The 21,267-nt window shown below is 45.9% G+C and overlaps 1 protein-coding gene and 2 pseudogenes across 3 annotated transcripts in view; 1 reads left to right on the top strand and 2 right to left on the bottom strand.

The window, feature by feature from the left end:
- MDN1 (midasin AAA ATPase 1) overlaps nt 1-21,267 on the top strand; it is a 188,307-nt gene that overhangs the window by 3,368 nt on the left and 163,672 nt on the right. For all 3 annotated transcript variants that reach the window (XM_030928052.1, XM_030928051.1, XM_030928050.1), the window contains exon 2: nt 13,785-14,011. In XM_030928052.1, the coding sequence (XP_030783912.1) occupies nt 13,785-14,011 (227 nt within the window). The remainder of the gene's footprint in view (nt 1-13,784; nt 14,012-21,267) is intronic.
- On the bottom strand, nt 837-1,584 carry LOC104657910 (annotated as a pseudogene).
- On the bottom strand, nt 14,990-20,331 carry LOC104657911 (annotated as a pseudogene).

The raw sequence follows: 21,267 nt of genomic DNA on the forward strand, positions 1-21,267 counted from the left end.
TCTCCTGCCTCAGCCTCCCGAGTACCTGGGATTACAGGCGCCTGCCACTGCGCCTGACTAATTTTTGTATTTTTAGTAGAGATGGGGTTTCACCATGTTAGCCAGGCTGGTCTTGAACTCCTGACCTCAGGTGATCCACCAGCTTCAGCCTCCCAAAGTGCTGGGATTATAGGCATGAGCCACTGTGCCCAGCCACAAAACAGTCTTTATTATGAGAAAGCAGTGTTATCTAGTTTTTATTATAAGAGAGCAATGCTCTCTGGTTTCTTTCTAATAAAATGACAAAGCAGGTTTCTTAAATAATTTACAAAGGGCAGGAATTGCTCTTGAACAGGGCTACCCCTCCTGGCACACCCACAGTGCTCTGCCAGAGCATATAAATAGGTACCTGTGAGCCCAGGGTTTAAGTCTGGAACTATCTCCTGTGCCTTCCTCCAGAGCCCTGGTAGGGAAAGCAGGGCTGAGAGTGGTGTTCCCAAGAGCCTTGGCACCGGAAACACAGTGGGCGAGTGACTTTGTGGATGACTCCCCAAAAACCAAGCACATGGGTACACAGTTCAGAGCTCTCAAACATCTGATGCCGGCTCTTCACATTGTAGATGAAGCAAATACCAGGCTCAAGGTCAAGTATAGGATGAATTTCTAAGCCCAAGAGTCCCCTTGGGGGACTCCCTACCTCTGCAAGGTCTCCTCAAGACACTCTCAGGCTGTGGCAGGCAGTCACTGATGGGTCCAGATGTGGCTGGAACAGGGGGGCTCTGGGCCCCTTGCTAGTCAGGTCTTTGTTAGCAGCGGCCCAGGGTACTGATGACTCCTGGGAGCTTCTGCCAGGAAGCTCATGGGGAAGCACAGACATTCTTGGGTATGAAGCTTTGGTGGTCAGTCAGGGCTTGTTTCCTGCAGGGCACTTCCTTGATCATGAATGAGAGTGTCATTTCACCACTCTCTTCCGCTATAATGGCTTCATCCAGCTCTTGGGACAGCTTCTGGAGATGCTGAATTCCTGCCCCCCCATAGCCTCTAGGTCACTATCAGACTCGCTAGGAGAGCAGAGGAGCTCTGTCGAGGAGCAGGGGCTCTGGAAGGCAGCCTCCTGCCTCCATTGCCGTAGAGGGTGGGCATGTGAGCCCGTTCAGGTAGAGAGGTGGTGATGCACGGGGGTCTGTGGCTGAGTGGTCAGGGGCAGCTCCGGACAGCCTAATATTCTGGCTCAGGCTGCAAGTTGGGGAGCCGCTGCCCTCCCTTTTTTAACCCTATTTTCCTCCTCCTGGCCTTCACCTGGGTCTCCACCAGCCACTTGGTGCTACTTTGGCAGGACTTCTGGATTCTCTGTGACATGGCTGGGTGCTCTTAGCTGAGCGAGCTACAACCTGGAGTCTCTTGCTGCCCTGACTCTGGTTTCTAGGGTTTCCAGGAGGTGCCTGCCCAGAGGTTGAGGTTGACAGCTCTTAGGGGCAGCTTCATTTGGAACTGTCTGCACAGAGAACCCAGGGCCCTGGCGGAGATCTCCTGATGACTGGCCATAGGCTGCAGCTCCTTGCTGTCCAGCAGCTGCTCCTGGTGCTGGAGAGATCTCCAGCGCATGGAGGCGCTCGCATCCTGCCACGAGAAGCCATCTGTCTGGCCAAGAGTCTTCTCTGCCCACTAGACCTCAACACCCCCAATGTCTGCCTGAAGCCAAGCACTGTAAATGTTAAATGTTTCTTATGAGACTTAAAGAGACAGCTTTTCAGGGCCATTTCAAAATACGTCAAAGCTGTATATTTTGGGCGAGACATGGTGGCTCATGCCTGTTATCACAGCACTGTTGGAGGCTGAAGGAGGAGAATTGTTTGAACCCAGGAGTTTGAGAGCAGCTTGGGCAACATAGCAGGGAAACTCTGTCTCTACCAAAAAAAAAAAAAAAAAAAAAAAAGGAGGGGGGATTAAAATACTCCTGAAATGCTTCTTTCAGGGTTTGCTCTCTGTCATATTGGTATCTTAATTGCTACGAGTCTGTTTTGTCAGTCCTAAGGTCTCTGTTTTAATGTTAATGCTGGTCAGCTGTGCCAGAATTCCAAAAGGAAGAGTGTATAATGAGGCGTGTCTGACCACCCATTCCCAGCATGGCATGAACTAGTGTTTCAGGTTTACTTTGGAACGCTCTTGGCTGAAAGGAGAAGGATTCACCTTCATTCAGTTGTTTGGGGGGCTTATAATTTTAATTTTGGTTTACACTTTCTTTTTTATTTTTTAAGACAGGGTCTGGAGAGCAGTGGCCTTGACATCCTAGGTTCAACTGATCATCTTACTTCAGGACCCTCCCCATCCCCTCCAGTAGCTGAAACTATAAGCATATAGTTGGCTGTATGTCTGGCTAAATTTTTTTTTTTTTTTTTAAATCTTAGGTAGAAACAAAGTCTTGCTGTGTTGCCCAGGCTGGTCTCAAACTCCTAGGCTCAAGCAGTCCTCCCACCTTGGCCACCCAAAAATGCTGGGATTGCAGGCATACTTACTTATTTTTGGCAGAATATACCTTTACCTTTCAGTGTTTTAAGCAAATGATGACAGTGGTGATGCTTTAATGCTTCCCCTGTCCGAGACAGGGTCTCCCTTTATGGCCCAGGCTAGAGTACGGTGATGCAATCATAGCTTACTTCAGCCTTGACCTCCTGGGCTCAAATGGTCTTCCCACCTCAGCCTTCTGAGTAGCTGGGACAACAGGTGCACAATACCATGCCTGGCTAATTTCCTTTTTTTTTTTTTTTTTTTGAGACAGAGTCTTGCTCTGTCACCCAGGCTGGAGTGCAATGGTGTGATCTTGGCTCACTTCAACCTCCGCCTCCTGGGTTCAAGCAATTCTTCTGCCTCAGCCTCCCAAGTAGCTGGGATTACAGGCACCTGGCACCATGCCCGGCTAATTTTTTGTGTTTTTAGTAGAGATGGGGTTTTGCCATGTTGGCCAGGCTGTTTTCGAACTCCTGACCTCATGTGATCCTCTCGCCTCCACCTCCCGAAGTGCTGGGATTACAGGCATGAGCCACTGCACCCAGCTTTGCCTGGCTAATTTCTAAAAAAAATTTTGTGGCCAGGCACGGTGACTCACGCCTGTACCAGACTTTGGGAGGCCAAGGTGGGCAGATCACCTGAGGTTGGTAGTTTGAGACCAGCCTGACCAACATGGAGAAACCCCTTCTCTACTAAAGATACGAAATTAGCCAGGCGTGGTGGCGCATGCTGTAATCCCAGCTACTGGGGTGGCTGAGGCAGGAGACTGTCTTGAACCCAGGAGGCAGAGGATGTGGTGAGCCGAGATTGCACCATTGCACTCCAGTCTGGGCAGCAACAACGAAACTCCGTCTCAAAAAATATATATATATATATTTTATTAGAGATGGGGAGTCTCACCATGTTGCCCAGGCTGGTCTTGAACTCCTGGGCCCAAGCCATGCCCCCACCTTGTCCTACCAAAGTGTTGGGATTGCAGGTGTGAGCCACCGCACCCAGCCTAATTGCTTAGGTTTTATAGAGTAGTTTAGGAATTGTTTCTCTTTAGCTGAAAATACACATTTCAGCTGATACATGTAATTATAAATAATAACACTGAGGTAGAAAAACCTGCCTTATCTTTTTAATTAACTCTGCTTTGAGAAGGGCTAACTGATCAATTAGCAGTTGAATATGACAATGTAGTAGTTTCATTACTCAAAATAGTAAAAAGCTCAATACGTTAAGCATACAGACATACAAATATGAAGTGTTTTTTTCCTCTTCTATTTTTGTTGGCTAATTATTGGGGAATTGATGAATTTTGTTACATCTAAGGAACGGAATCGTTTGGTATTTTTGGTGGGAAGAGAAGAGCTGAGCCACCTTAAAAACGTTTTTTCTTGGCCAGGCATGGTGGCTGAGCTCAGACAATCCACCTGCCTCGGCCTCCCAAAGTGCTAGGATTATAGGCATAAGTAACCACACCCGACCGATAAAAATGTTTTTTTCTTGGCTGGGCGCGGTGGCTCACGCCCGTAACCCCAGCACTTTGGGAGGCCAAGGTGGGTGAGTCACGGGGTCAGGAGTTTGAGACCAGCCTGGCCAACATGTGAAACCCCGTCTCTCTGAAAATACAAAAATGAGCCGGGCGTGGTGGTGCATGCCTGTAATCCCAGCTACTCAGGAGGCTGAGGCAGGAGAATTGCTTGAACCCGGGAGGCGGAGGTTGCAGTAAGCTGAGATCAGGCCACTGCACTCCAGCCTAGGCAACAGAGCAAGACTCCTATCTCAGGGAAAAAAAAAAAATTTTCTTGTATTTGTTAAGTCATCATTATTCTGCTTTCCTCATACTTGCTTGTATCCCAGCCACCTAAATAAAACCCATTTAAGCTTCACAGAATATTAACAGAAGTGAGAAAATACAAAGGTGTAGCCAGAAGGAATGCAGTTCTTTCCCTTTTCCCGTGGGTCCCAGTCTCCCAAGGAGAAAGGCAGGATTTCCTAAGAATGTTTCAGGGAATAATCACAGGTTTAAGAAGTAAATCCTGGCTGCTTGCAGTGGCTCCCACCTATAATCGCAGCACTTTGGGAGGCCGAGGTGGGTGGATCACGAGGTCAAGATACTGAGACCATCCTGGCCAACATGGTGAAATCCCATCTCTACTAAAAATACAAAAATTAGCTGGGTATGGTGGCACACTCCTATAGTCCAAGCTACTTGGGAGACTGAGGTAGGAGAATCGGTTGAACCTGGGAGGGAGGCGGGGGTTGTAGTGAACCGACATCGTACCACTGCACTCCAGCCTGGCGACAGAGTGAGACTCTATCTCAAAAAAAAAAAAAAAAAAAAGTAAATCTGTTAGCATTCATTGTTCTGTTTTTATTTCCTACAACAGCAAGCCAACTGACATGGTCACAGATGCTTTGACTAGAAAGGCCCCTGGGCTTAACAGAAGGAGAAAGCCGATTATGTAGTTTTCCTATAACCCCCACTCATCCCCCAGATACTCACAGGTATCCTAGCCTAGCTGGTCCCTTTTCTTGCCAGCCTGGCATTTACCCTTTCATGGGTTTTAGCACAACATTTATTATTTTTTTTAAACTGCATTAACTAGTAGTATTCATGCAGAATACTTGGAAAATTCAGGAAAGCGCCGGGCGCGGTGGCTCAAGCCTGTAATCCCAGCACTTTGGGAGGCCGAGACGGGCGGATCACGAGGTCAGGAGATCGAGACCATCCTGGCTAACACGGTGAAACCCCGTCTCTACTAAAAATACAAAAACTAGCCGGGCGAGGTGGCGGGCGCCTGTAGTCCCAGCTACTCGGGAGGCTGAGGCAGGAGAATGGCGTAAACTCGGGAGGCGGAGCTTGCAGTGAGCTGAGATCCGGCCACTGCACTCCAGTCCGGGCGACAGAGCGAGACTCCGCCTCAAAAAAAAAAAAAAAAAAAAAAAAAAAAAAAAAAAAAAAAAAAATTCAGGAAAGCACCACCAGTATTGTGGGTTAAATTGTGTCTGCCGAAAATATATGTAGAAGTCCAGCCTGTAATACCTGAATATGACCCTATTTGGAAATGAGGTCTTTGCAGATGTAATAAAGTCAAGATGAGATAATTAGATAGGGCCTTAATCCAATATGACTGTTTCTCTTTCGCCCAGGCTGGAGTGCAGTGGTGCAATCGCGGCTCATTGCAACCTCCGCCTCTTTGGTTCTAGTGATTCTCCTGCCTCAGCAGCTGGGATTATAGGCGTGTGCCACCATGCGCAGCTAATTTTTGTATTTTTAGTGGAAATGGGGTTTCACTATATTGGCCAGGCTGGTCTCGAACTCCCAACCTCAAGTGATCTGCCCACCTCAGCCTCCTAGAGTGCTGGAATTACAGCTGTGAGCCACCACGTCCAGCCCAATATGACTGTTCTTATAAAAAGATGAGAGAAAGACATAAAGGGAAGATGGCCATATGGCGATGACAGAAACACATATTGGAGTAATAAAGCTGCAAGACAAGGAAAAGCAGGGATTGATGATGACAATCAGAACCTAGGAAGAGGCAAGGAGGGATTCTCCCCTATAGGTTTCAAAGGAATGTGGCCTTGCTGACACCCTGATCTTGGACTTCCAGACTTTAGAATTGTGAGACAATAGATTTGTATTTTTTTAGTTTGTTTTTTGTTGTTTTGTTTTTTTTGAGACAAAGTGAGTCTCACTGTGTTGCCCAGGCTGAAGTACAGTGGCATGATCTCAGTTCATTGCACCCTCTGCCTCCCAGGTTCAAGCGATTCTTCTGCCTCAGCCTCTTGAGTAGCTGGGACTACAGGCACCCGCCACCATGCCCGGCTAATTTTTGTATTTTTAGTAGAGACGGAGTTTCACCATATTGCTCAGGCTGGTCTCGAACTCCTGACCTCAAGTGACCCACCCACCTCAGCCTCCCAAAGTGCTGGGATTATAGGCGTGAGCCACTGTACCTGGCCTTGTTTTTTTTTAAGTCAGTTTGTGATATTTTGTTACCACAGTTCTAGGAAACTAATACATGTAAGAAAAACATTCAGTCAGGGACTGCCCATATCAATGTTTTGATATATAATCTTCCAAACTTAAATTTTTTTTTTTTTTAATGAAACAGTTTCACTCTGTTGCCTAGGCTGGTACGATCATGGCTCACTGCAACCTCTACCTTCCAGGCTCAGGTAATTTCCCCCAACTCTAGCCTCATGAGTAGCAGGGACTACAGGTACACACCACCAAGCCTGGCTAATTTTTTATTTTATTTTATTTTTTAATTTAATTTAATTTTATTTAATTTTATTTTTTCGAGAGGGAGTCTTGCTCTGGCACCCAGGCTTGAGTGCAGTGGCATGATCTTGACTCACTGCACCCTCTGCTTCCTGGGTTCAAGTGATTCTCCTGCCTCAGCCTCCCGAGTAGCTGGGACTACAAGTATGTGCCACAATGCCCAGCTAATTTTTGTACCTTTAGTGGAGATGGTGTTTCACTATGTTGGTCAGGCTGGTCTTGAACTTCTGACCTCAAGTGATCCACCCGCCTTGGCCTCCCAAAATTCTGGGATTATAGGAGTGAGCCACTGCCCCCAGCCACGCCTGGCTAACTTTTGTATTTTTTTGTAGAGATGTGGTTCTGCCATGTTGCCCAGGCTGGTATCGAACTCGTGGACTCAAGTGATCCGCCTGCCTTGGCCTCCCAAAGTGCTGAGCCACTATGTTCAGTCTTGTATATATAGTCTTTTCTCTATAAATCTGGGAAGATAAAATACAAAGGTTTAAATATATATATGAAGTTTAGTGCTGTAACAGGAAAGAGTAAAATATACATACTTCTTTTGTTCATGATACAGTAACTGGTACTGGATTAGCCCTGTTGCCAAAACAACTAGAAAAACAGGAAAAACATCCATATGAAAAACTTTCAAACATTGGATGAAAGGTAGCATAGGATTGGGATTCCTAACAATGGGAAACAAGGCGAGCCCTAGAATGATTCCGGCTGTCTACCTGGAATCACTTACAGGAGCACTGACTCAGAGGAGGAACGAAGTTCAGCAGTGGTGGTCCTACTGAGCTGAGAAGACAGAGCTCGGCGTTGAGGCAGTAGTTGGAATATGCTGGGGAGGGTGTTATAGTAGAGGGAACAGCTCTAGAAATATGGGGTCTGGTGAGTACTGGCTGAATGTAAAGCTGTGTTTTCTTTTTTTTTTTTTTTTTTTTTTTTTGAGACAGAGTCTGGCTCTGTCGCCCAGGCTGGAGTATGGTGGCCGGATCTCAGCTCACTGCAAGCTCCGCCTCCCGGGTTTACGCCATTCTCCTGCCTCAGCCTCCCAAGTAGCTGGGACTACAGGCGCCCTGCCTTGTCGCCCGGCTAGTTTTTGTATTCTTTGGTAGAGACGGGGTTTCACTGTATTAGCCAGGGTGGTCTCGATCTCCTGACCTTGTGATCCGCCCGTCTCGGCCTCCCAAAGTGCTGGGATTACAGGTTTGAGCCACCGCTCCCGGCCAAGCTGTGTTTTCTTAGGGAAATTTTGTGAGCTATGTAAAGAATAACTACTGGAGTTTTTCTGTGTAGGAGATGTTCAACTCCTACTAGTTGGAGTGGAAAGACCAAGTTGTATACTGGCATAATTAGGTGTGGAACCCAGAAGGGCCACTTTCTAGGGCTAAATCAGCCCTCAAAGGCCTTACTAGACCAATACTAAGAAAACTTAAAAACAAGTCTTGAAAGGATCAAGCTGACCTACAAGCTGATTAATTGCCTGCTAGAACAAAGGAAGAGAGCAAAATCTAGACACATATCTACAACGTTCAGCATCTGATTAAAAAAGTACTAGAGGCCGGGCACGGTGGCTCAAGCCTGTAATCCCAGCACTTTGGGAGGCCGAGACGGGCGGATCACGAGGTCAGGAGATCGAGACCATCCTGGCTAACACGGTGAAACCCCGTCTCTACTAAAAAAATACAAAAAACTAGCTGGGCGTGGTGGTGGGCGCCTGTAGCCTGTAGTCCCAGCTGCTCGGGAGGCTGAGGCAGGAGAATGGCGTGTACCCGGGAGGCGGAGCTTGCAGTGAGCTGAGATCTGGCCACTGCACTCCGCCTGGGCGACAGAGCGAGACTCCGTCTCAAAAAAAAAAAAAAGTACTAGATATAGGAAAAGGAAAATGATGGCTCATTACCAGGAGAAAAGTCAGTCACTATAACAGATTCCAAAATAATAAAGATATTTAAATTAATAAACAAAGACTTAAAAAAGTGATTATACAGTGATGATATGAATTTTCAGAAAAAGAAAAAAGTGATTATAGGCTGGGCCAAGAGGAACCACTTCAGGCCAGGAGTTTGTGATCAGTCTGAGCCTCGGCAACAAAGTGAGACCCTATCACTCTCAAAAACATGAAAAAAAAGTAATTGTGTGTGCAGGGACTTGAAGGAAGACGTAAACATAATGAGAGAAATTTAAGCTATGGAAAAAACCAAGTGAAACCAAAAAATGCAATCTTAGCAAGGAATATTTTACTGGATAGGCCTTGTCGAAGATTAGACAGTTCACAAGAAATGAACATTGGATTACAAGATACGGCAATAGAAATTATCTAGGCTTAAACAGGTTGGGAAAAAGCCAGAATAAAAATGCTTCAGTGATCTATGAGGAGGCATTATCAACTAGTCTACTGTATGTGAATTGGAGTTACAGGAGGAGGGAGAGAAGAGAAACAGTAGAAATATAAAAAGATAATCTCAAAATTTCTAAAGTTGATGAAAAATAATTCATAGATCCCAAAAACTCGTAATCTTAAATCTGATAAACACAAAACCACACCAAGCCACAGCATAATCAAGTTGCTAAGAAACAAGTAATAACATCTTAAAAATTTCCAGAAGACACTTAACTTGTAGAGGAGCAAAGATAAAAGTGACTCTTGGTTTCTTTTTTCTTTTCTTTTTTTTTTTTTTTGAGACGGAGTCTCGCTCTTTCGCCCAGGCTGGAGTGCAGTGGCCGGATCTTAGCTCACTGCAAGCCCCGCCTCCCAGGTGTACGCCATTCTCCTTGCCTCAGCCTCCCGTGTAGCTGGTACTACAGGTGCCCGCCACCTCGCCCAGCTAGTTTTTTGTATTTTTTAGTAGAGACGGGGCTTCACCGTGTTAGCCAGGATGGTCTCGATCTCCTGACCTCGTGATCCGCCCGTCTCGGCCTCCCAAAGTGCTGGGATTACAGGCTTGAGCCACCGCGCCCGGCCAACTCTTGGTTTCTTAACAGAAGCAACACAATGAAACATCTTTCAAATGGTGAGAAAAACTCTAAACCCCGTTGTGTGGTGGTGCATGCCTGTAATCCCAGCACTTTGGGGGCTGAGGTAGGTGGATCTCTTGAGCCCAGGAGTTCAAGATCAACCTGGGCAATGTAGTAAAACCCTGACTCTACTGAAAATACAGAAATTAGCCAGGCATGGTTGTGCGTGCCTGTAGACCCAGCTACTTGGGAAGTTGAGGCGGGAGGATCACTTGAGTCTGGGAAGTCGAGGCTGCAGTGAGCTGATATCGAAATACTCCAGCCTGGGTGACGGACACCCTGTCTCCAAAAGTAAAAATAAATAAGAAACGAAACAATGTTTGCTTAAGACAGGATTTTGTATGTAGAAAGTCTTAAGGAATCTTCAAAATAAAGAATTTCATTGATCACAGGTCAATATATAAAGATGAGTTACATTTTTATATTTAAAATTATTGGGGAATGAAATTTATATTTTATGTATTTTATTTTTAGAGACAGAGTCTCATTCTGTTACCCAGGCTGCAGTGCAGTGGGCACGATCATGGCTCACTGCAGCCTCGAACTCCTAGGCTGAGGTGATCCTCTCCTCACTCTCCAGAGTAGCTGGCACTATAGATGCACATTATTACCAGCTGATTAAGAAAAAAAAAATAATTAAAAAAAAATTTTTTTTATTGAGATGGAGTCTTGGTCTTATCTGTTGCCGGGGCTGGAATGTAGTGGCACGTTCTCAGTTCACTGCAACCTCTGCCTCCTGGGTTCAAGCCATTTTCCTGCCCCAGCCTCCCAAGTAGCTGGGATTACAGATACCTGCCACCACACCTGGCTAATTTTTTGTATTTTTGGTAGAGACAAAGTTTCACCATGTTGGCCAGGCTGGTCTCAAACTCCTGACCTCAAGTGATACACCACCGCCTCCTAAAGTGCTGGGTTTACTCCTAAAGCCACCGCTCCTGGTCACACCAGCTAATTATTTATTTATTTATATTTTTTTGAAGGGATGACATCTTGCCACATTGCCCAGGTTGGTCTCCAACTCCTGGCCTCAAGTGATCATCTCACATGGGCCTCCCAAAGTACCACCATGCCTGACCAGTTTTCTTTGGATATGTTTGTTTCCTCTGCAATGTAACTTACTTTATTATTTAAAAAATGGGGCCGGGCATAGTGACTCACACTTGTAATCGCAGCACTTTGAGAGGGCAAGGCAGGAGGATTGAGCTCAGGAGTTTGAGATTAGCCTGGGCAACATAGTGAGACCCCCGTCTCTACAAAAATAAAAAATATCAGCTGGGTGTGGTGGCACACCTGTAATCCCAGATACTTAGGGGGCTCAATTGGGAGGATTGCTTGAGTTTGGGAGGGTGCGCCTGCAGTGAGCTGTGATTTTACCACCATACTTCAGTACGGGCAACAGACCAACACCTTGTCTCAGAAAAAAAAAAAAAAAAAAAGGTATCTTTAGAGGGCTTGTTTATGCGGAAATGCAGCAGTTGAAAATGTGAGGTTTTGCTCCTATCATGACCAAATCTGTTAAATTTCTTTGCCTCCATTTTTATGGAATCCTTCAGTTAGCCTCCTATAAAGGACAGAACTAAGACTGAAAGAAATTGTTTCAAGGTAACATTTTTCCCTAATCAGTGCTTTGATCAGAATCAAATGTTTTTATGAGAGAATGCTCTATAATTGGAAGACTTTGTAAGAGCTCAGGTGTAAGGTGACTTTCTGGGTGATAATTTTGGCAAAACTCGTTAAATTTTTTGTATGACATTTAGGTTGTGTTCAAGGTGCACTTATATAGGTGACTAGGATGAGCCTCCTCCTCCTCCTCCTTTTTTCCTTTTTTTTCTTTTCTTTTTCTTTCTTTCTTTCTTTCTTTTTTTTTTTTTTTTTTTTTGAGACGGAGTCTCGCTCTGTCGCCCAGGCTGGAGTGCAGTGGCGCTATCTCGGCTCACTGCAAGCTCCGCCTCCCGGGTTCACGCCATTCTCCTGCCTCAGCCTCCTGAGTAGCTGGGACTACAGGCGCCCGCGCCACCGCGCCCGGCTAATTTTTTGTATTTTTTTTTTTAGTAGAGACGGGGTTTCACCATGGTCTTGATCTCCTGACCTTGTGATCCGCCCGTCTCGGCCTCCCAAAGTGCTGGGATTACAGGCGTGAGCCACCGCGCCCGGCCCTTTTTTTTTTTTTTTTTTGGAGACAGAGCCTTAACTGTGTCACCCAGGCTGGAGTGCAGTGGCATGATCTCAGCTCACTGCAACCTCGACCTCCCAAGCTCAAGCAATCCTCCCACTTCAGCCGCCTGAGGAGCTGGGACTACAGGCACGTGCCACCAAGCCTGGCTAATTTTTGTACTTTTTGTAGCAATGGGGTTTCACCATGTTGTCCAGGCTGGTCTTGAACTCGTCAGCTTAAGGGATCTGTCTGCTTCGGCCTTCCAAAGTGCTGAGATTACAAGCATGAGCCACCACATATGGCCTGGGGTGAAACTTTTCAGGAGAAACTCATAGCTTGGGACTTGTAAGGTCAAAGGGCATGTCCCCGTTTTATTTTTTTTTTTTTTTTTGAGACGGAGTCGCGCTCTGCCGCCCAGGCTGGAGTGCTGTGGCCGGATCTCAGCTCACTGCAAGCCCCGCCTCCTGGGTTTACGCCATTCTCCTGCCTCAGCCTCCCGAGTAGCTGGGACTACAGGCACCCGCCACGTCGCCCGGCTAGTTTTTTGTATTTTTTTTTTTTTTTTTTTTTTTTTGAGATGGAGTCTCGCTCTGCCGCCCAGGCTGGACTGCAGTGGCCAGCTCTCAGCTCACTGCAAGCTCCGCCTCCCGGGTTTCTTACTCCATTCTCCTGCCTCAGTCTCCTGAGTAGCTGGGACTACAGGCGGCCGCCACCTCGCCCGGCTAGTTTTTTGTTTTTTTTAGTAGAGACGGGGTTTCACCGTGATAGCCAGGATGGTCTCGATCGTGATCCGCCCGTCTCGGCCTCCCAAAGTGCTGGGATTACAGGCCTGAGCCACCGCGTCCGGCCCTTCCCGTTTTAAAACTGCTGTTACATTGCTGAGCAGAAAGGGTTGTGCAGACCTGTATATACACGAGCAATATAATGCCTTTTATACAGTTTTCAGTTTTCCTTTCTATGCTTACCTACATTCTGAACCCTGGCACTAGAATTTTGTATTCTATTTCATCTCCCATATCAAAGTGTTGCTGTCTACTTTGGATCTGTTTTTTGTTTGTTTATTAGAGGCTGATGCCTTGATCAGCTTGATATGGATATCCTCATTCACTCCCAGGAATTAATTTTTTACCTCTGTCCTTTCCTCAGGAGTTGGAAGTTTTGTCTACTAACTGCAGAATTCCATTTTTTTCTTCCAAGAGTTAAAAGAGCTGGGGGAATTTTGGGGTTTTGGATTCCCTGGAGATTGTTGAAACCCCAGCATATAGATTATTTTTCAGAGAAGTCGTGTAGCTTTTAAATGGAATCCAGGTATTAGTCCCTGTACCTCAAACTCCAGTGTACTGAAACTTATTGGTAACAACCTTTATATTAACTCTAATCCTCTATTGAAAAAAATTTCTACAGTATTTTATAATAGAATCTCACTTATGAAGTCTGGAAATTGGACATTTTAGTTCCACCCCAGGACTCTTCTCTGCTTTCCTACAACAGTGCAGATGAGTATTATTTACATAGATATTTTGGGCGAGGCATGGTGACTCATGCCTGTAATCCCAGCACTTTGCGAGGCCGAGGCAGTTGGATCACCTGTGGTCAGGAGTTTGAGACCAGCCTGGCCAACATGGTGAAATCCCCGTCTCTACTAAAAAAAGAAAAAAAAAAATTACAAAACTTAGCCTGATGTGGTAGGTGCCTGTAATCCCAGCTACTCATGGGAGGCTAAGGCCTGAGAATCACTTGAACCTGGGAGGTGGAGGTTGCAGTGAGCCAAAATCACGCCACTGCACTCCAGCCTGGGAGATGGAGCAGGACTCTGTCTCCAAAAAAAAAATGAAAGATGTTTTGTTTTGCCTTTCTCAGGTGTGGACATCTCAAGATCGCCAGTGTGTCCTGAGTACCTTAGCACAGTTGCTCTTGGATAAGGACTGTACTGTGCTGGTTGGTCGCCAGCTTCGCCCTCTCCTTTTGGATTTGCTGGAAAGGAATGCCGAAGCCATTAAAGCTGGAGGCCAAATCAACCATGATCTGCATGAACGGCTCTGTGTGTCGATGAGCAAACTCATCGGTAACCATCCTGATGTCCTCCCGTGAGTAGCAATTTTATTATTCACATTTCTCCTTGAGGTGATAGAACCTACTGTTGCCTGGGATGTAAGGGAGTCTGAGCTGAAAAGGGAAAACAGAAATACAGAAAGGAGAGAGATAAATAGTATTGTTTTATAAAAAGAGTCACAGCAGAAGCCATTTATCCAGCTCAGTTTAGTGAGCGTTTACTAGTTTTCTCTTAAATCTTGGCCATCAGAACAGACCTGGAAAGATGGTCAGGATATGTACCCAATGCTCTCAAGGATTGTATCATGTGGCAAGACATGCATATACAGCGGAGTAAATGAGGTTTAACTGAGGTTCTTATAGCATCCACCTCTAATGGGAAAGATTCCTTGCTTACTAGAGCAGCTGAAGGAGTGGATTAGAAGAGCTGTAGTATCCCTTCCAAATTCTATGAATTTATCTGAATTAGTATACTAAGAGCTGTGTTAGAGCTGGGTTTTAATGTGACTTTTAAAGTGATAGTAAAATATGGTTTGTGAGGCATAGTCAAAAGAGGCAGCAAAACTGAGTGTCAGGGGTTTTTAAATTGAGAAGATTTTTAAAACTTTCGCTCTAAAAATGATTAATATTCTGTATACTAATAGGACATTTCTTTCTTCTTCTTCTTCTTCTTTTTTTTTTTTTTTTTGAGACGGAGTCCCGCTCTATCACCAGGCTGGAGTGCAGTGGCATGACCTCTGCTCACTCCAACCTCCGCCTCCCTCCTGGGTTCAACTGATTCTCCTGCCTCAGCCTCCTAAGTAGCCAGGACTACAGGCGCCCACCACCACGCCCAGCTGATTTTTGTATTTTTAGTAGAGACGGGGGTTTCACCATGTTGGCCAGGATGGTCTCAATCTCTTGATCTCGTGATCTGCCTGCCTCAGCCTCGCAAAGTGCTGGGATTACAGGCGTGAGCTACTGTGCCCAGCCAACAGGACATTTCTTGTATCCAATGTTTAATTTATTAGTCTTCATCTGTACAATAAATACACTTTGGCTTTCTTGGAAGTATGATATCTAATCCGGTCCTTGAATGAGGAAATAAGAAATGAAGACTTGGGGGAAAACGCTGTTGGTATGAGCTTTTCTAAAAGGGGATGAGAAAAAAATGGACCTGGTTTCATGGAACTAGAAAATATACAGCCAAGTAAAGATCAGGACTCTGAGAACATTCCTGGCTTTCTCTATTCCGATATGTCAGGTATCAAAGTTCTGTCTTATAAAAAATTATGCAGTTTGTTCCTTGCTTTCTTTTCACCTTGATTAAACTTGTGCTCCCAAATTCCCTCAGCTATAGCTTTGGAGACAGTTTCAGAAGGTTAGAGTGACACATCATGTGTTGATTATTTTCTTTTTTTTTCTTTTTGAAGCAGTCTCACTCTGTCGCCCAGGCTGGAGTGCAGTGGCATGATCTTGCCTCACTGCAACCTCCTCCTCCTGGGTTCAAGTGATTCTTGTGCCTCAGTCTCCTGAATAGCTGGGACTACAGATGCACATCACTATGCCTGGCTGATTTTTTTTTTTTTTTTCCTGAGACAGGGTCTCACTCTGTCGCCCAGTCTGGAGTGCAGTGGCACAATCTTGGCTCATTGCAACCTCCGCCTCCCGGGTCCCACCATCACGCCCCGCTAATTTTTGTGTTTTCTTTTCTTTTCTTTCTTTTCTTTTGTCTCACTCTGTCACCTAGGCTGGAGTGTAGTGGCGTGGTCTTGGCTCACTGCAACCTCTGCCTCCCGGGTTAAGCGATTCTCCCACCTCACCCCCACTCCAAGTAGCTGGGACTACAGGTGGGTGCCACCACACCTGGCTAATTTTTGTATTTTTAGTAGAGGTGGGGTTTCACTATGTTGGCCAGGCTGGTCTTGAACTCCTGACCTCGCGATCCGCCTACCTCAGCCTCCCAAATTGCTGGGATTATAGGTATGAGCCACTGTGCCTGGCCTAACTTTTGTATTTTTTTGGGTTTTCACCATGTTGTCCATGCCAGTCTTGAACTCCTGGCCTCAAGTGATCTGCCCGCCTCGGCCTCCCAAAGTGCTGGGATTACAGGCATGGGCCACCACACCCAGAGATTATTTTCCTTTAATGTTATGTCAGAGTGTAACATTATTTCTAAGTTTTACCTATACTGACTTGACCAGCACCTGCTGTGAATCGTGTCTGCAGTACACAGAAGTATCCTGGACTAGTAAAGAAGGAAAAACAGTTCCTTTTCCTCTACATTTGCAGAACACATCACTTCTAATACCAGATGTATGACCTGTATCTATCAATTCTCTGACACCAGTTTGGTACCCTACAATTCAGTTCAACTCTGAGATTATCTATCTGGAGTTAGTACAGACCCCACAGGTTAAGGATTCAGTCCCACAAGAGTATCTCACCCATTCCTCCCCTGCACACCCCCTCTCTAGACACCAATCTCAAGTCTAGGTTATCATATATGCGTCTGACCAAAAGGCTGTAAATCAGAGACTTCCTTGACCCACCTCTTCAGGTTTGATTATTTGCTAAAATGGCTCACAGAACTCAGGAAAACAGTTTCTTTACCAGATTATAAGTGTATTAGAAAAGGATACAACTCAGGAAGAGCCAGTTAGATGCACAGGACAAGGCATGGGGGAAGGGGACAGTAAGCATCTATGCCCCCCGCCAGCTGCAGCACCCTCTCAGCACCTCCATTTGTTTACCACCCTGAAAGCTCTCGGAACCCCATTTATTTTTGTTGTTGTTGTTTTGAGACAGAGTTTCTCTCTTGTTGCTCAGGCTGGACTTCAATGGCACGATCTCAGGTCACTGCAACCTCCGCCTCCCAGGTTCAAGTGATTCTCCTCTCTCAGCCTCCTGAGTAGCTGGGATTACAGGCATGTGCCACCACGCCTGGCTAATTTTGTAGTTTTAGTAGAACGGGGTTTCTCCATGTTGGTCAGGCTGGTTTCGCACTCCTGACCTCAGGTGATCCACCCGTCTAGGCCTCCTAAAGTGCTGGGATTACAGGTGTGAGCCACTGCACCCGGCTGGTTTTTTTTTTTTTAATGGATATTTCGTTAGGAAGGCATGATTGATTATATCTTTGACCATTGGAGATCATCTTAACCTTCATCCCCTCTCTCCTCTCTGGCAGTTGGGCTGAAAGTTTTAACTCTATTATCACTTGGTTGGTTCTCCTGGCAACCAACCTGTGCCCGCCCCCTCCTTAGGGACTTTCCCATTGTCACCTCATTAACAGAAACTCAGGTGTGATTGAAAGGGGGTTGAATAACAAAAGAATAGCTCTTACTGCATTGGAAATTACAATTCCTGGAGCTCTGTCCTGGAACCAGATTGAAAACTAAACATATATCACAAATAAGCTCAAGTTTTTAACAAAATTTAAGTTTCATTCTTAAAAATGTGTATATACTTTTTTCCCGTTGTGGTAGGAAAATGCATAAAATTGATCACCTTTACTATTTTTTTTTTTTTTTTGGAGACGGAGTTTCGTTCTTGTTGTCCAGGCTGGAATGCAATGGCTCACTGCAACTTCCACCTCCCAGGTTCAAGTGATTCTCCTGCCTCAGCCTCCAAAGTAGCTGGCATCACGGGCATGTGCCACTACACCTGGCTAATTTTGTATTTTTAGTAGAGGTGGGGATTTCACCATGTTGGCCAGCTGGTCTCGAACTCCTGACCTTAGGTGATCCACCTGCCTTGGCCTCCCAAAGTGTTGGAATTGCAGGTGTGAGCCACTGCCCCCTGGCCCAACTTTGCTATTTTTAAGTGTACAGTTTATTTGGATTGCATTTTAGATTAATTTCTTGTTTTCAGTTTTGCATTTGCTGCTGGTTTGTGCTGTGCACGTGTCCCACATCAGTGCTGTCTGTCTTTTGATTGGTAAGAGCAATAGTGGGTGGACCCAGTCACAGCCTTTATGAAGAATAGCAGATGGATTGTTGTGCTGGAGCATGCACTTCCTTTTCAAAGACATAGTCCGTGTGTAAGGTACTGTATGTATGTGACCAGTCATGCGGCCATACAGCAGAATGAGGGACCAAAATAGTTCTGCTCTTACACATTTTAGTTAAAAACTATATCTAGAAATGCTTAAAGGTAACATCTTGTATTTGCTTTTAGACTTTTCTTCCTCTCCAAGAACTACTTTATTCTCACTGTATCCCTGTGAGGAAAATAATGTCCCAATAGTATAATACCTATTTCCCCTTTTCTTCTTTTAGTTCCAGAAGTGATATATTCAAATAACATTCAACAATACAGAATGGTAGGAAGCTAAAGGTCTTCTCCACCCTGAAACCATACCCTCCAAAGATAGCTGGTATTAATATTTTGGTATGTTTTCTCCCAAATGTCTTTTCTCACTCTTGCACACATCAGAGTATACACACAAGTACATTAATATGCACGCATTTTAAATAGGGCTTTATTGAGATAGTTTATGTATTGTAAAAGTACAATTCAGTGGTTTTAGTATTTTTATCAATATATGCAGTCATCACTACAGTCAATTGCATTTTTTTATTTTTAGCTCCTGCTAAATTATTTTCAAAAATTTTAACTCAGGCATTTTGTTATAAAAACTTGCTACTCATACATAAACTCATATGAACTTAAAATTCGTCATACATTTGCTTCACTTTTTTTTTTTTTTTTTGAGACAGAGTTTCGCTCTTATTGCCTGGGCCAGAGTGTAATGGCGCCATCTAGGCTCACCGCAACCTCCGCCTCCCAGGTTCAAGCGATTCTCCTGCCTCAGCCTCCCAAGTAGGTGGGATCACCACCACACATGGCTAATTTTGTCTTTTTAGTAGAGATGGGGTTTCTCCATGTTGGTCAGGCTGGTCTCGAACTCCCAACCTCAGGTGATCCACCTGTCTCGGCCTCTTAAAGTGCTGGGATTACAGGCATGAGCCACTGCGCCCGGCCTACTTCACTTTTTAACTTGACTTTCTAGTAAATCTTCCTTTTTTTTTTTTTTTTTTTTTTTGATGCAGAGTCTCACTCTGTTGCCGGGGCTGGAGTGCAGTGGCCGGATCTCAGCTCACTGCAAGCTCCGCCTCCCGGGTTTACGCCATTCTCCTGCCTCAGCCTCCCGAGTAGCTGGGACTACAGGCGCCCGCCACTTCGCCCGGCTAGTTTTTGTATTTTTAGTAGAGACGGGGTTTCACTGTGTTAGCCAGGATGGTCTCGATCTCCTGACCTTGTGATCCGCCCGTCTCGGCCTCCCAAAGTGCTGGGATTACAGGCTTGAGCCACCGCGCCCGGCAATCTTCCTTTTTTTTTGAGACGGAGTCTCGCTCTCTCGCCCAGGCTGGAGTGCAGTGGCCGGACCTCAGCTCACTGCAACCTCCGCCTCCCGGGTTTACGCCATTCTCCTGCCCCAGCCTCCCGAGTAGCTGGGATTACAGGCGCCCGCCACCTCGCCCGGCTAGTTTTTTGTATTTTTTAGTAGAGACGGGGTTTCACTGTGTTAGCCAGGATGGTCTCGATCTCCTGACCTCGTGATCCGCCCGTCTCGGCTTCCCAATGTGCTGGGATTACAGGCTTGAGCCACCGCGCCCAGTCCCCCCCTTTTTTTTTTTTGAGATGGAGTCTCGCTCTGTCGCCCAGGCTGGAGTACAGTGGTGCTATCTTGGCTCACTGCAAGCTCTGCCTCCTGGGTTCATGTCATTCTCCTGCTCAGTCTCCTGAGTAGCTGGGACTACAGGCGCCTGCCATCACACCCAGCTAATTTTTTATTTTTATTTTTAGTAGAGACGGGGTTTCACCATGTTAGCCAGGATGGTCTTGATCTCCTGACCTCATGATCCACCCGCCTCAGCCTCCCAAAGTGCTGGGATTACAGGCGTGAGCCACCGCGCCCGGCCGACTTTCTAGTAAATCTTTAGCTTCTCTGCTTTTGGCTGCTGTGTAGGGAGATCCTCTTTTACTTGGATTGTTTAAGAGCATCATTCATTAATGAGCATCTCATACTTCCCCTTTATTGGCAGTAGGCCTTAGACCTAGTATTGATGCTGCCTTCTGTTTTGTCATTTTTAATTCAAACCCACCTCTGTAATAGCCACCACTGAAGGCAGATTTTGGTAGACGTTGAAAAACTTGTTTTACTTGAGGTTCCATATGCTTCATGGCTTGCAAAACATAATGGCCTGTGAATCCCATGGCAGCAAATCAGTCCAGCTGCTACTACTGTACTGGCCACAGCTCCAGCTGGGTTCCCCTGCCTCCGCTAGGAATGTGAATCATCCCAGCCCAGAGGTTGCAGCCAACAACCACGTACCTTTATCAGGGAGCAACACAGCCACCGACCACAGTCCATTTTTGAACATTTGTACACAATTTTTTAAGATATAATTTTTTTTTTTTTTTAAGGTGGAGTCTCACTCTGTCACCAGGCTGGAGTGTAGTGGCGTGATCTTGGCTCACTGCAACCTCTGACTCCCTCCCGGGTTCAAGCGATTCTCCTGCCTCAGCCTCCCAGTTAGCTAGGACTACAGGCGTGTGCCACCACACCCAGCTAATTTTTGTATTTTTAGTAGAGACAGGGTTTCACCACATTGGCCAGGATGGTCTTGATCTCTTGACCTTGTGATCCGCCTGCCTTGGCCTCCCAAAGTGCTGAGATTACAGGCGTGAGCCACCTCGCCCGACCAGAAATGATTTTTGTTGTTGTTGAGATGAAGTTTCACTCTCATTGCCCATGCTGGAGTGCAATGGTGCTATCTCAGCTCATCGCAACCTTCGCCTCCCAGGTTGAAGCGATTCTTTTACCTCAGCCTCCCGAGTAGCTGGGATTACAGGCTTGTGTCACCACGCCTGGCTAATTTTGTATTTTTAGTAGACACGGGGTTTCTCCATGTCGGTCAGGCTGGTCTTGAACTCCTTACCTAAAGTGATCCTCCCACCTCAGCCTCCCAAAGTGCTGGGATTTCAGGTGTGAGCCATTGTGCCTGGCCTTGTTCAAAGTTTTAATAATATTTTTTATTTCCATGGCATTGGTTATATAATGTAATGTCCCCTCTTGTGTCGCCCAGGCCTGAGTGCAGTGGCGTGATCTCACCTCACTGCAACCTCCACTTCCCGGGTTCAAGCGATTCTCCTGCCTCAGCGTCCCGAATAGCTGGGATTACAGGCATGCGCTACTACCACGCCTGGCTAATTTTGTGTTTTTAGTAGAGACAGGGTTTCACCATATTGGTCCAGCTGTCTAGAACTCCTGACCTCAGGTGATCCACCCACCTCAGCCTCCCAAAGT

This window comes from Rhinopithecus roxellana, chromosome 4 (assembly GCF_007565055.1).
Source record: "Rhinopithecus roxellana isolate Shanxi Qingling chromosome 4, ASM756505v1, whole genome shotgun sequence".
Classification (NCBI taxonomy): domain Eukaryota; kingdom Metazoa; phylum Chordata; class Mammalia; order Primates; family Cercopithecidae; genus Rhinopithecus; species Rhinopithecus roxellana.